The 14,333-nt window shown below is 36.0% G+C and overlaps 1 protein-coding gene across 1 annotated transcript in view; it reads left to right on the top strand.

The window, feature by feature from the left end:
* Nucleotides 1–12,027, top strand: part of LOC145261210 (uncharacterized) — a 79,941-nt gene extending 67,914 nt beyond the window's left edge. The window contains exons 7-8 of the mRNA XM_080119554.1: nt 2,990–3,078; nt 5,657–12,027. Of these exons, the coding sequence (XP_079975680.1) occupies nt 2,990–3,078; nt 5,657–11,892 (6,325 nt within the window). The 3' untranslated portion in view covers nt 11,893–12,027. The remainder of the gene's footprint in view (nt 1–2,989; nt 3,079–5,656) is intronic.
* The last annotated feature ends 2,306 nt before the right edge of the window (nt 12,028–14,333 follow it).

Below are 14,333 nucleotides of genomic sequence, written 5' to 3'. Positions count from 1 at the left end.
AAAAATTGACTAAAAACATTAATTTCTTCACCCTCAACTGGACACCTTTTTACAGAGAAGGGTCGCTTTTTTTGCGGATGTTTTCGAAAGTCATCCCCTCTTTTCGATTGTCTAGCCTTGATTTAAACCTATGTCACTTCCAGTTTGGCGGTGGTCATAACAGCAAAGACGTCACGTTTTTTTCCCGTTTTTTTTTCTCCTTCATAGTACGGGTTCGAGCCTGTCTTCCTACTATCACTTTTTTTTTTTTTTTGCTCAACACACATCTCTAAACACCCGGCCAACACCGGGCACCCATGCTAGTATATATATATAATAGTTAATTAAGCCTCCCCCTCCACATGCTGATACTGGGTTTCTAAAAAATAACACTATTATTTCACTACTCTCCATATACTGCACAGGTATAAATAACCTTTAAGGACTGTTAAAAATTCTATTACTAATAATATATGACACCGAGAAAAAAATAAAAGACATTCCTCGGGAACAGATTTTTACATTGTTGAGTCTGTGTTCGTGACAGATCGCTCAAGGTTGGGCATGGAATTTCTTGAGTTAATCTACGTTCTTGGGCAACGCTGAGACACAGGCAGCTAGTCTATATAACATTCTGCTTGTTCCTTCCTTAGTTAGTCCATACGTTATGCGTTGAAAAAGACTAAATACAATTTTTGACGGCCAAACTGCTTCATAAAAGTCAAATTCAATTTTTCAAGGCCAAACTGCTTTTAAAAAAAAGGCTAAATTCGCAAAATCTGGCTTTAAAAAAGGCTAATCTGGTAAACTTGGACAAGAATATGAGAGTGACCTTTGTTGACGCAACCTTGTTATCGAATATCAGCATAATAATATACGATCATTGTTGTAATAGTGTAAGAAAGGAATTCATGGTAATTTCGATCTGTAGCGGTTCTTTACCGAAGAAAGATGTCAGCAAAAGTTCATGTAAAAAAAGAGAACATTTGAAAGAAACAGGGCTAAAACAAGAATAACATTGCCTACCAAGACGTGCTGAACTGAATGAATAAGTTAAAGCCTCTTTACAAGCAATGTGATTTTATTATTTGTATTGAACTATGTAGCACATTATTACTTTCTGAGTATTTATTAGTACTTATTAATTTATCTGATTCGGATCAGTTCTATATTTAAAATACAATGGACACTACTTTCCTAGAAATGTTAATAAACTCATACTTGCTGTGTATTATTGATCTATCTGTCAAAAATAATTATTTGTTTCACTATCCATAAAAATATTAGCTTTATCAAAAACACTAGCAGAGAGACCCGACGTTGCCCGGGATTTAATAAGAACGTTTCGTCCTCCCATATTTTATTGTCATCGAAACCGGTGAAATCGCCCATTTTTCAATCAAATCGATTGATTGCTATCTCTATTCAGGGATCGATCATGGTACACCGTGAGGAAGCTTCACATTCCCCCCTGCACTGACTTAGTCCACAATACATTGCACTGTAGAGAACCTACTGTTGATTTTATAAAATTTTATATAATGGCTAGAATCAAAGTTTAAAATGCCAAACTTAGGTATCTTGCTTCAATTATGCTCTAAACAGAAACATTCATTTCGAACGTGCTCCCATCATATCAAAGAACTTACTGTGTATTTAATATGCCTGGCCTTTCTACTCAAACTCCTTGGCCTAACGTTCACAGGAAACATGAGTTGGAACAATTACATTGAAGGCATTGCCAGGGCCGCTGCAAGAAAGGTGGGCTCTCTCTACTGTGCTAGACAACTACTAACACCCGAAAGTATCCTGTACCTCTATAAGGCCACCATTCGCTCATGTATGGAGTATTGCTGTCACATTTGGGCTGGTGCATCTGCTACTAGTCTCTCGCTCCTTGACAAGGTTCAAAAGAGAGTCACAAACCTGATAGGCCCTGAACTGGCATCTAAGCTTCAGCCTCTGTCCCATCGACAAAATGTTGCATCCCTCTGCCTGTTCTACAAGTATTTTAACTTTATTGACGAACTGCAATCACTTGGGCCCCCATAACGTGAGCACCCTCGACAAACCCGACAGGCTGTTAAATCCCACCCCCACACTGTAGAGATCCCTAAATGTAAAAGATCTTTCTACTCCAATAGTTTCTTCCCCAGAACCGCTAGACTTTGGAATTCCATTCCAGGTCCCTGCTTCCCTAACAGTACTGACGTGCAGAAGTTCAAGTGTAATGTGAACTGACATCTTTCTGCCCAAATCCCTACATAGTACCCCAGTAGTTGTTGCCCCTGATAGTAGCCCCCTACACCAAAATGGCAATTTGCCTTGTTTGGGGTGAAAATGTAATTAAAAAAAAAAAAAATAATGGTTTGAATTAAAGTTTAAAATGCAAAAATCAAATATAGTGCCATTGTGCTCTAAACAGAAACATTCATTTCAAATGCGCCCCTGTAATATAAAAGAACCTACTGTTGATTTTATATGCTAGGCACATTTGTTTGTGTGGTGATAAAATTTCTCAAATGTACTTGTTATGTTAGACTGTGTAAAAGTAAGAACTGATCAAAATCAGACTATTCCTTCTTTAATGTTTTTTTTTTTTTTCAATTATCAGTTTTTGATAATTATCGGAGGCATTCCAGTACAAAACCTATCTAAGAACATTCCCAGATACATAAGGTACGTTTGTGTGACATTTAAAAAAAATCGACCCAACCGTTTTGGAGTCCATAGAGAACGAACTCACAAACACACACAGACAAGGTTCCTTTTATATAATAGTCGAGATAAAGATATTTGTGGAATTTCCGCGGGTCACGCTATCCTATTCTTTTTGTTTAATAATACGCGTTCAACTTTGTTCTGTTAACTTTTTTTAGAATATTTATACAAGTATAAGCATAAGGAAGATGTTGTTTTCAAATATGTTATGAATTAATTATATTGTGTTCTGAAAATGATGTTAATGGACGGTGTCTTTCATTGTTATTTTATTTCTTTTCGCTTGCAGACAAAAGCAAGACCAAACAAAGAGATTCAAACCTCTCCCTCCAAAAAAGGCAAAACCACTTCAGCCTCGACCTAGTAGAAAATTTAAAGGTATCGTTGTTGCAACAACATAATTACTAGAACAATACCCATCCTAGGAAAGAGTAAAACTAATTCCATAAACAGGAACATTTTGTATTAAAAAGAAATTTAGGTTTATGAATGGCAGAACAATACAGAGCTGTAACTCATACTGAAGCAACTAAGGATATATTAGTGGAACCAGCTATGAAATTTCACTTTTTTTGGTTCAATATCCACACACACAATATATATATATATATATATATATATATATATATAGATAGATAGATAGATAGATAGATAGATAGAAGAACAAAGAATTAATAAAACATGTAAAAATACTTAAAAATATATTTAATTTTCAAAAAGGAGACACAAATTAAGTTGATTGTCCTTAATCCGTGGAGTTTCGAAAGAAATACTTTCCTTCTCATTATAGAGTAGGAATTAGCAAAATGCGGAATCGGATTTTGCTTGCAAAGTATTTAAAAATATATATATATATTTTTTAAATACTTTCATTTCATTTATGTAATATATATATATATATATATATATATATATATATATACTTTCACATTTGTTGGTTCAATACACACACGCACACATCTATATATATATATATATATATATATATTCATCCACATACAGTACTGTTTCACTGTATCACAGCTCATCAGTGTGGCCAGACAAGAAACTACCTCAAGCCAGACTCGACCGCCAAAACGACAGTCAACGCTTCTCACCATTACACTATATGGCTGCTGGTGTGTGGGTAATGAATTAACGATGTTTTGACATCATTTCAAATGCCAAAGCTCAATTTGTTTACACAAAGAGCATCACTTAATACGCTAATGGCAGTTTGTATATCACTTCCCAATATGCTCGACCCGAGATAGGAAGTATTATAGTCATCCACATACATACAGTACTGTTCCACTGTATAACAGCTCATCAGTGTGGCTAAATAAGCAACTACCTCAAGCCAGGATCGAAACCCGTTGCACTATGCAGCTGCTGCTATGCAGGCAGTGAATTAACAATGTTTTGACATTGTCCAAATACCTAAGCTCAATTTGTTTACACAAAGAGCATCGCTTCATACATTAATGGTAATTTGTATATCACTTCCCAATATGCTCAACCCAAGATAGGGAGCATTATAGTCATCCACATACAGTACTGTTTCGCTGTATCACAGCTCATCAGTGTGTTCAGACAAGCACTAGCTCAAACCAGGGTCGAAACTCAACCACCCGAATGACAGTCAACGCTTCTCACCATTACGCTATACAGCTGCTGCTATGCGGGTGGTGAATTAACGATGTTTTGACATGGTCCAAATGCCTAAGCTCGGTTTGTTTACACATATATACATTTACGGCATAATCACGTGGACACACCAGTTCCCATTATATCACCAAAGTTAAGCAACGTTAAGTCTGGTCAGTACTAAAAAGGATAACCAATTAGGAATTCAAGGTGCTGTATGTGCTCTCTGCTTATACTAGGGGGGGTTGGCGATTGCGCAGCGTTTGCCTTACAATTTCATATGCAGTTACCCTTACAGCGGGTATCCATTGTATTTTGAGACTAAACAGAGGTGTCCACTATATATATATAGAAAGAGAGAGAAAGAGGGGGAGACACACAATATTTTACATGTAATGTTCTTACTTGTGTCAGGTGGCCAGATGGCATAACTGTGATGCGATATTTTGGGATGTCTTCTCTTCGTCAGGTGTGTGTTCGACTTCAAACGTGCATGGTGGATCCTCTTCCACAGAAATTGTAAATTAATTTATTTGTTTCAAATGTGTAACTAGTATTATCGGTTGGCACTCAATATTATTTATATATTTTTTATTAATATTGAACTTTAATTATTTATTCTCATGTCATTAATTAATCTATATTCGTTTATTGTATTTATTTTTTAATTTGCACCACTTATATGAAGATTAAATCAAGATACTATGATATTAAACCTTAGTTCTAGACTCCTTATCCCAATTGTATTAAATTTGCATGACTCTATGAGATCCTATTTCTTGTCACTTCACACTCTCCCCGTTTATTTATTTATTTATTTATTTATTTGTTTTTCCCCATGAAAGCTATTTAATACGGGGTATTATTTCACATTGATTTCTTTAATCAAGTTTTAGGTGAGATAGTAAATTTTTATTTTTATGCAAGCAGCTTTGTACCAGTTCTTGCTGTTTATTGAATAAAATTTCCCTAGATACTACTAGTTATGTTAGATTTATATGCGAAACTGGTCCCTCATTCTAAATTCTAAAATAATTGTGTTTTTTTAATGTTTTTTATTAATTTCATTCTCTCGTTTTTCACAATGGTTATATGTAATCACCTAAAAAGTACAATCTCATTTTTAATTCCTTTTGTGTGAATTAGCATACAATGTATTATACAAATCTTTCTATTTTTCTAACAAATATTTGTGATATACCTTTAATATGCTATCCTGTTAAAAACTGCTGTCCCGAAAATTGGTGATCATTTTACGTTAGATTTATATACAAAACTGATCCCTCATCCTAAATTCTAAAATAATTGTTTTTTTTTAATCTTTTCGCAGTAATGAAAGTGGGCAGTGTGAGTAGTTCTCAATCGACTGACGAAAATGAAAGTGCATCAGTGAACAACAGCAAAAATTCAACCAGAAGTTCCCCAGGACAGTCCTCAGATCGCGAAAATGAAACACCAGCTAGATCGTATTCCTTGATCCGTGTTAGCGAAGAGGAGAATGGCGAATCAGCAACAACCAAGCAATATCCCAAAGAGAGAGATCCATTTGTGAGTGATAGTGATGAGGGCAGCGAAAGATTATTCGGTATAATACTGGCCGCCAACTCTGATTCGGCGGAAGATGATACGGAAGTGAGTCCACAATTTCCGTTAATAGAATCAGATATGAAAGTGGATACTGTTAACAATAGCATAGAGAAAGGAAATAGTTCTGGAACTGGCGATTCTGTTGATCGTAAAGACAGTCAAACAAACGGAATAAACACAAAACATGGTTTGCAAATAAGTAACGATATTCCTGCAAATGACGATCCCAACATTAGCGAATACAAAACTATAGCAGAGGCAAATAAGGACGGCTCAAACAATAAAAATAGTGGTAATAGTTTTAAGGAATCGATCCATAACGTACAAAATGATAAACACGTGCCAGCATCCGGAAACCCTATCCTAAATGAACCTTTTGTTCTCAGTCAGGGCCCTGACAAATCGGAAAGACCCCAAACCGAAGAAGTACAAAACACTAGTACCATTGAGTCAAATAGCACTAAGGAAGACAGGGTAGATCTTGCAAGACCTGCAAGTCGTCAGACATACAATATATCTCCTTCGACGAGCGAAGATGAGGATAACAAGCTAGATCCTTTAAAGAATGTCGAGATTATACCGGAAGCCATGGAAAACAATCCTGACGATCTATATGATCTAAATCCATCTGTGGTTGATAGTTCTTCCGTGGATCTAGATTCTAATCTTAATAATCTCAATGAAAACAAAAAGTCTTTTCCCGCAGGAACAGTCGCAGAACCTGAAAATACTCAGCAAATAGAGAGAAAAGCCATTAGCACCACAGAAATCACTCAACAAGATACAAACATTAAAAACAGTGTTACAGGTGGAGAGACACCCAGAACAACACCCCAACAAAGTACACGTGAAACATATGATGTTACAGACAAACAAGTATCACGACCAGTATCTCAAAAAAGTATGCATGATCCAAGTGACGGTATAAACACTAAATTAAGACCAGGATCCCAACAAAGTACTCTTGTAACAGATGATGTTACAGACAATAATATGTTACAACCAGCATCCCAACAAAATATGCAACGTACTTATGAGGCTAACAGGAAAACAAGGCCTGGATCCCAACAAAGTAAGCATGTAACAGATGATGTTACAGGTAATATGTCACGACCAGTATCTCAACAAAGTATGATTGTAACAGATGATGTTACAGATAAAGATGTGTCACGACCAATATCTCAACAAAGTATGAATGTAACAGATAATGTTACAGGAAAAGGTGTGTCACGACCAGTATCTCAACAAAGTATGAATGTAACAGATGATGTTACAGGAAAAAATGTGTCACGACCAGTATCTCCACAAAGTATGAATGTGACAGATAATCTTACAGGAAAGGGTGTGTCACGACCAGTATCTCAACAAAGTATGAATGTAACAGATAATGTTACAGATAAAGATGTGTCACGATCAGTATCTCAACAAAGTATGAATGCAACAGATGATGTTACAGGAAAAAGTGTGTCACGGCCAGTATCTCAACAAAGTATGAATGTAACAGATGATGTTACAGGAAAAAGTGTGTCACGGCCAGTATCCCAACAAAGTATGAATGTAACAGATAATGTTACAGATAAAGATGTGTCACGACCAATATCTCAACACAGTATGAATCTAGCAGATGATGTTACAGGAAAAAGTGTGTCACGGCCAGTATCTCAACGAAGTATGAATGTAACAGATGATGTTAGAGAAAAAGATGTGACACGACCAATATCTCAACAAACTATGCACGATGCAGATAAATTAATATCAAAATCTGAAGAAAGTATGCACGTTACAACGGAAAATTTATCAACGGGAGATGATATTACTAACGAAGAAATTAGATCAGACTCTAAGCAAAGTGTGTCAAATACAAAAAATGTGACACATAATGTTACACAACAAAATATACCAAAGCAAACATTTGAAAGTAAGTCTGTTACAAGTAATGTTACACATATTGCTACGTTATCAGAATCACGGCAAAATACAGAAGAAAATATGAATGTTACAGATAACGTTGAAAACAACAATACATCAAGGTCCTTGCCTCAAAATAACTCTGTTACAAGTAACGTCACCGACGATGAAATAAGACCTAAATCCAACGAAAGCATAGATGTTCCTGGCAATGACGCAGACATAAATATATCAATACCAGAATCCAAACAACGCGATATTGTTACAAGCGAAGGATCAGGACAGACATCTCAGCAACATGTACATATTACAAACACTGTTACAGATATCTCCGTATTAAACACAGAATTTCAACAAACTACCGTTACAACAGAAGAAACAAGCGTATCAGTGCTAGAATCCCAAGAAAGTAACGTTACAAAAAAGGAAACGACGTCAGATTTCGTACAAAACATTAATGATACTGACCAAAATGTATCTAAGCTTGTCTCTCCGAATAACCTTGTCACAAGTAACCTTACAAGCGAGAAAATGAGACCAGAATCCCAACAAAACACAAATGTTGCGCGTAATGTTATGGGCAACAATATATCAGTGCATGGATCTCAACAGGAACTTATGACAGGCGACGTTACATTTGAGGGAGTGACATCAACGTTCGAACAAATGACACATTGGGATGCATCTACATCTGATGACAGTAATAGTGCTACAAGTAACGCCGTACATCCGAGAGTAACACCAGAATATAAACGGAATTCGCATAATGCAGATAATGTTACAGTCGATAATCTTACGGGGCAATTATCTCAAAGTGAGGTTACAGACGCAGAAATAAGACCCCAATCCATACAAAGCAAACGTGTTACACTCGATGTTGCAGACACTGATATGCAACAAAAATCTCAACAAAGTAACCTTATAACAACTAGCGTTACAAACGTGGAAGCAAAACAAACATCCCATCAAAACGTGTATGTTACAGAAAATGTTACCGAATCCCACGATTATGTTATTAGTAACGACATAGATAGGGAAATGGGGCATGTTGCTGAAAACACTGAAGACAGAAATCTGTCGGGACCGACATCTCCAAAACTCGACCTCACACAAGGTAATGTCAGTAACGCCAGAAACACATCAGAAACTTCACATGTTGCAAACGCAACGGATGAGTCTGGTTCTAAGTCAGGGTCTCCAAGTAACCATGTTACGAGTCATGATACATACGGTACAAATAGATCAGAATCAAATGAAGTCACAAAGAAGGAAATTACATCAGATACGCATGTTACTAGCGGAAATGTGTCAAGTCCAGCATCTCAAAATAGCCATCAAGAAAATAATGTTACTAACAAGGAACTAGAAGAACGATCCCAACGAGGTATGAACATTATAGATGATGTTAAAGGCGGTAATGTATCACAATCAACATCTCTAACTCAACCTGTTACAGATGGGAACATAGGAACGGAATTCCAAGAAAGTGCGAATGTTACACGCGGAAATTCACCAACATCAGATGATGTTACCAAAATTGAAATAAAATCAGAGTCACAAGAAAATACACATGTTACAAATAATTTAACTGGTGAAAATGTTTCAAGACGGTCATCCCTGAGTAAGAGTGTTGCAAGTAACGTTACAGACGGAACTATCAGACAAGAATCGAATGTTGCAGATACAAATATTTCAAGACCAGAACCTCAAAAAAACACACATGTTACAGATAATGACAATGAACGTGACATGTCAATGCCAGCATCTCAGAGTACTCTCGTTACAAATAATGTTACACCTAGAAAAATTAAATTAAATTCTCCACAAAGTACGCAGGTTACAGAGGAAACTCCATCTAAATCAGAATCCCTTGTTACAAATGTCGGTGTAGACAAGGAAATAAATCGATATTCTAAGCACGTTACAGATAATGACATTGACGGAAAGAAATCAGGGTTACAATCACAAGAAAGTAAGAATGTTACCGCTGAGGAAGTAAAATCAGTATCTCAACAAATTAAGCATGTTACAAATAATTTAACAGGTAATGACGCCACAGTAACAGACTCTGTACAACGGGAAAGTGTTACTGGTAACGTCTCTAGCAAAAATCTATCAAAAATAGATTCTCAAAAAAGCAAGGTTATTACAAAAAACGTTACAGATAAAAATATATCAAAACCAGATTCTCAACAAAATAAACCTATTACAAGAAACATTACAGATAAAAATATATCAAAACCAGATTCTCAACAAAATAAACCTATTACAAGAAACGTTACAGATAAAAATATATCAAAACCAGATTCTCAACAAAATAAACCTATTACAAGAAATATTACAGATAAAAATATATCAAAACCGGATTCTCAACAAAATAAACCTATTACAAGAAACGTTACAAATAAAAATATATCAAAACCGGATTCTCAACAAAATAAACCTATTACAAGAAACGTTATAGACAAAAATATCTTAAAACCGGACTTTCAACAAAATAAACCTATTGCAAAAACCGTTACAAACAAAACCGCATCAAACCAAGATTCTCAACAAAGTAATATCATTACAAGAAACGTTACAGATTCTCAGCAAAATAAACCTATTAGAAAAATAACCGATAATACAACTAGTAAAACTACGACAATTCCAAAGAATGCTGACATTATCGAGGATGCCACAGTTAGTGACGAGGTCGCATCGATAACGATGAAACGCGAAAATGTAACAGATAATGTAACGACTGGAAACACTAATCCCGTTCCACGTATTAGCGATGATGCATCCAAACCTGTTAAAACATCAGATGAGGTTCGTGTTGCAGAGACAGAAAGCCAAGAATTGTTAGACGAACAAACTGCTCCAGTTTTGGCGAAAGGGAAGGGCAAAGCAGATGGTCCACCTGATAACAAAGGCAGCATGAATCAAAAACCAGGGACATTGCAGAATAGGCCCCCACCAGATAAAGGTTCCGATAGAAACGGCAAAAAGGACAACTCCAAATTTAGCATAGGAAACAGTGATAGCGAGTCTGAAAATAAGCAACCTCAGAAAAAACTTGCAAAAGGTAAAGGTAAAATGAAACCAATATATAAAGCTACTAGTGATGAAGATGCTATTGGGGATGTTGCTGGGAATGCTACTGAGGATACATTGAGCAAAGAATATCATCAAGCTACATCTGTTGCTCAAGATAATGTAAGAAGTTCAGAAACCGGAGAGCTTTATTCTATTTCACAGACTACGGATGGTGTTATTGGAAGTAATTCAACGGGAACTTCTGTTACAGTTAACACTACGAGGATTGGTAAAGAAGAAATGCCGGACAAAAGCAAAAAGAAAATATCAAAAGGTAAAAAACGATCAGAAAAAGGAAAGTTGATGCCAAAAATGGCCAAGCCGCCTAAGGATAATTATTCTTCAGATGAAAGCCCCAAGAAGGAGAAGAAAAAAATTAACCTCGAAGAAACGGACAGCGAATTTGAAAATGATATACCACGAAAGAAAAAACAGAAGGGGAAGAAAAAAATTAACCTCGAAGAAACGGACAGCGAATTTGAAAATGATATACCACGAAAGAAAAAACAGAAGGGGAAGAAAAAAATTAACCCCGAAGAAACGGACAGCGAATTTGAAAATGATATACCACGAAAGAAAAAACAGAAGGGGAAGAAAAAAATTAACCTCGAAGAAACGGACAGCGAATTTGAAAATGATATACCACGAAAGAAAAAACAGAAGGGGAAGAAAAAAATTAACCCCGAAGAAACGGACAGCGAATTTGAAAATGATATACCACGGAAGAACAAACAGAAGGGGAAGAAAAAAATTAACCTCGAAGAAACGGACAGCGAATTTGAAAATGATATACCACGAAAGAAAAAACAGAAGGGGAAGAAAAAAATTAACCCCGAAGAAACGGGCAGCGAATTTGAAAATGATATACCACGAAAGAAAAAACAGAAGGGGAAGAAAAAAATTAACCCCGAAGAAACGGACAGCGAATCAGAAAATGACCCGACACAGAAAAAAAAGCCTAGAGGCAATCTTAAAAAGAAAAAAAAGAAATAAAATTTAACTTAAAATAAATCGTAAAAATAAAAATAAAAAAATATCTAGAATTTTTTAATAAGTGTTTCGTAAACAATTCCTTCTGACACTCATCAGGTTCACGGTAAAAAAAAAAAATGTCCATTAATGTACAGCATATAATGTTTATATATGTATATTAGATCTGTGCGACATTTTTTGTCCAATTTAAAATGAATTCTTTAAAATGAAAAACTGCGTTTGCGAAAATCTTTCTTCGTAACAAGAACGACGTTTGTCTCTAAAACTAGATTCCATAGATCAACGAGATTATAGATGCCTCATTTGTAAAATTCTTTAGTTTTGGATGTAGAATGTGACTTTAACTCATGTTTGATCTCATCTCGTGATTTTAACCTAAAGCCATCTAAATGATTTTGTAATCTATAAAATAAGTGGTAATCTGATGGCGTTAGGTCAGAAGAATATGTAGGATGAGGCAATACATCCTAACCGAATTCTCCTTGATGATTTTTGGTTAGTAGTGTTGTGTGAGGACAAGCATTATCATTTTCTTTGGTAAATTTTCAGATAAGGTCCACTCCATAATTCTCTTTTAAATGACGACTTTCGAAGGTTTTCGACTATGCTGAATACGAAAATCGCATTTAAATTTTGCAGAAATAAGTAGTTATCGAGATCTAAAAAGTTGTATTATGCATTGTATTCTTTGGCGGCCATCTTTTTACGCGCATACGCGCGCCATAAACAAATCTACTCATCTATGACTAACACTGCACATGCGTAAAAAAGATGGCCGCCAAATAATATAAGGCATAATACAACTTTTTATATCTCGATAACTAATTATTTCTGCAAAATGTCAATGCGATGTTCGTATTCAGCATAGTCGAAAAGGTGTCATTCAAAAGAAAATTGTGGAGGTGGACCTAATCTAAAAAAATACCTTTTCTTTAATCAAACCGTTTAATTATATAAAAAAAAATATTGCAACAAATGTGTGTTTTTGAAAATCTTTTTTTTTTTTTTTTTTACAAAGAAATCAGGATAAAGGGTTGATGTGTTTACAGTAGTCAATGGGAACATCTTGTAGTAATCGTTAGTAGTGGAAATTTGGTAAATTGGATTATTTAATGGGACAGTTCATCAAGAATTTGTTTACGTTGGACTTGAAAACAACCAAATTGTAGTTAGCTGGAAAACGAACTAACGGAAGAGAGTTCCACAGGCGTGCAGTTCTGAGAAAGAAGCTTTGTTCATGGAATCTACGTTTTGGTTTAGGCACAAATAAAGAGTCGGGGAAATTATTGATAGTGGTTTCAACTAGACGAGTGCTTTTTGTGAAAGTCAGGTCATGGGAAATCATAGATTGGAGCTCAGACGAATTGCATCAGCAGTAAGAAAACTACTGAAGTGGTAGAATGATTCCATCATTTTTCCAGCAGCCTTGGCAATGGATTTGATGTACGTGTTCCATCTTAGATCAGGAGTAAAGGTCAGACCTAGAAGCTTGTCAAAACATGAAGCCTCCCCAAGACGAGAGCCATTCATTTCGATTGATGTCAGATGGGTATCAGAGCGTTGATGATGTAAAAATAGCAGCTTGGTTTTAGATGCATTAAAATTAACCAGCAACATCTTCCCCCATTGTACCACGTGACCAAGATAGAGGAGAGAGAATAAGAGAGAACTTAGTCGTTTACAGCCTTTGAAGTGTTGCCATGGATGGTAGTGTCGTCAGCATAAACGTCTACAAATGATCTTGGTATGTGATTTGTGAGGTCATTGATGTAGATCAGGAAGAGAGTTGGGCCCAGAATGGACCCCTGAAGGACTCCAGCATTAATACTGTGAGCTTATGATTTTTGCCCATCAACCACTACTCTTATGAACCTATCAGAGAGAAATGATTTAATAATCGAAAAGGTATTTCCACGATGCCGTACCAATAACATTTGCCCTCTAAAACTTTATTCGATCTGTCAACGATTTTATAAATATGTAGCAGAAACAAATAGAACTCTCTTCTTGTGCGTCAGTGCCTCCCCTGACTGTGCGATATGGCACATACTGACCAATCAGAGGCATAGCGCAGGGATCTTCCTTACCCCCTTAAGGAACTATAACTGTTTCCGTCCCGGACAAGAAAAACTCTTCCCTTTTCCAGCGAGACGTCAAAGAGAGCTGACCTCTTTCCTCACTCTCTTTCTCTCTCTGCCTACATCGGTATCGACTGTCCCCACTTGGGAATAACTACCGGACAAAGGCAGACGAGTTCTATCCCAGCTATATCCTAATGGCATCTCGCCTTACTTCAATAAACCTTTTCCTTGCAAGTTTTACGAAGTCGTTTGTTCGCTTATTCACTAGCTTGTGTTGAAATATTTATTTTATTAGGGAGTGCCCGAAAAGCATTAACTCCACTCCATAAAAATACCTCGTTTGTAAAATTTTGGGGGCTT

The sequence above is a fragment of the Euprymna scolopes genome, chromosome 37 (genome assembly GCF_053919585.1).
Source record: "Euprymna scolopes isolate OS-2025 chromosome 37, ASM5391958v1, whole genome shotgun sequence".
NCBI classification, from domain to species: Eukaryota; Metazoa; Mollusca; class Cephalopoda; order Sepiida; family Sepiolidae; genus Euprymna; species Euprymna scolopes.
The sequence above is the reverse complement of the archived record's forward strand: the minus strand, read 5'-3'. Positions and strand labels throughout refer to the sequence as shown.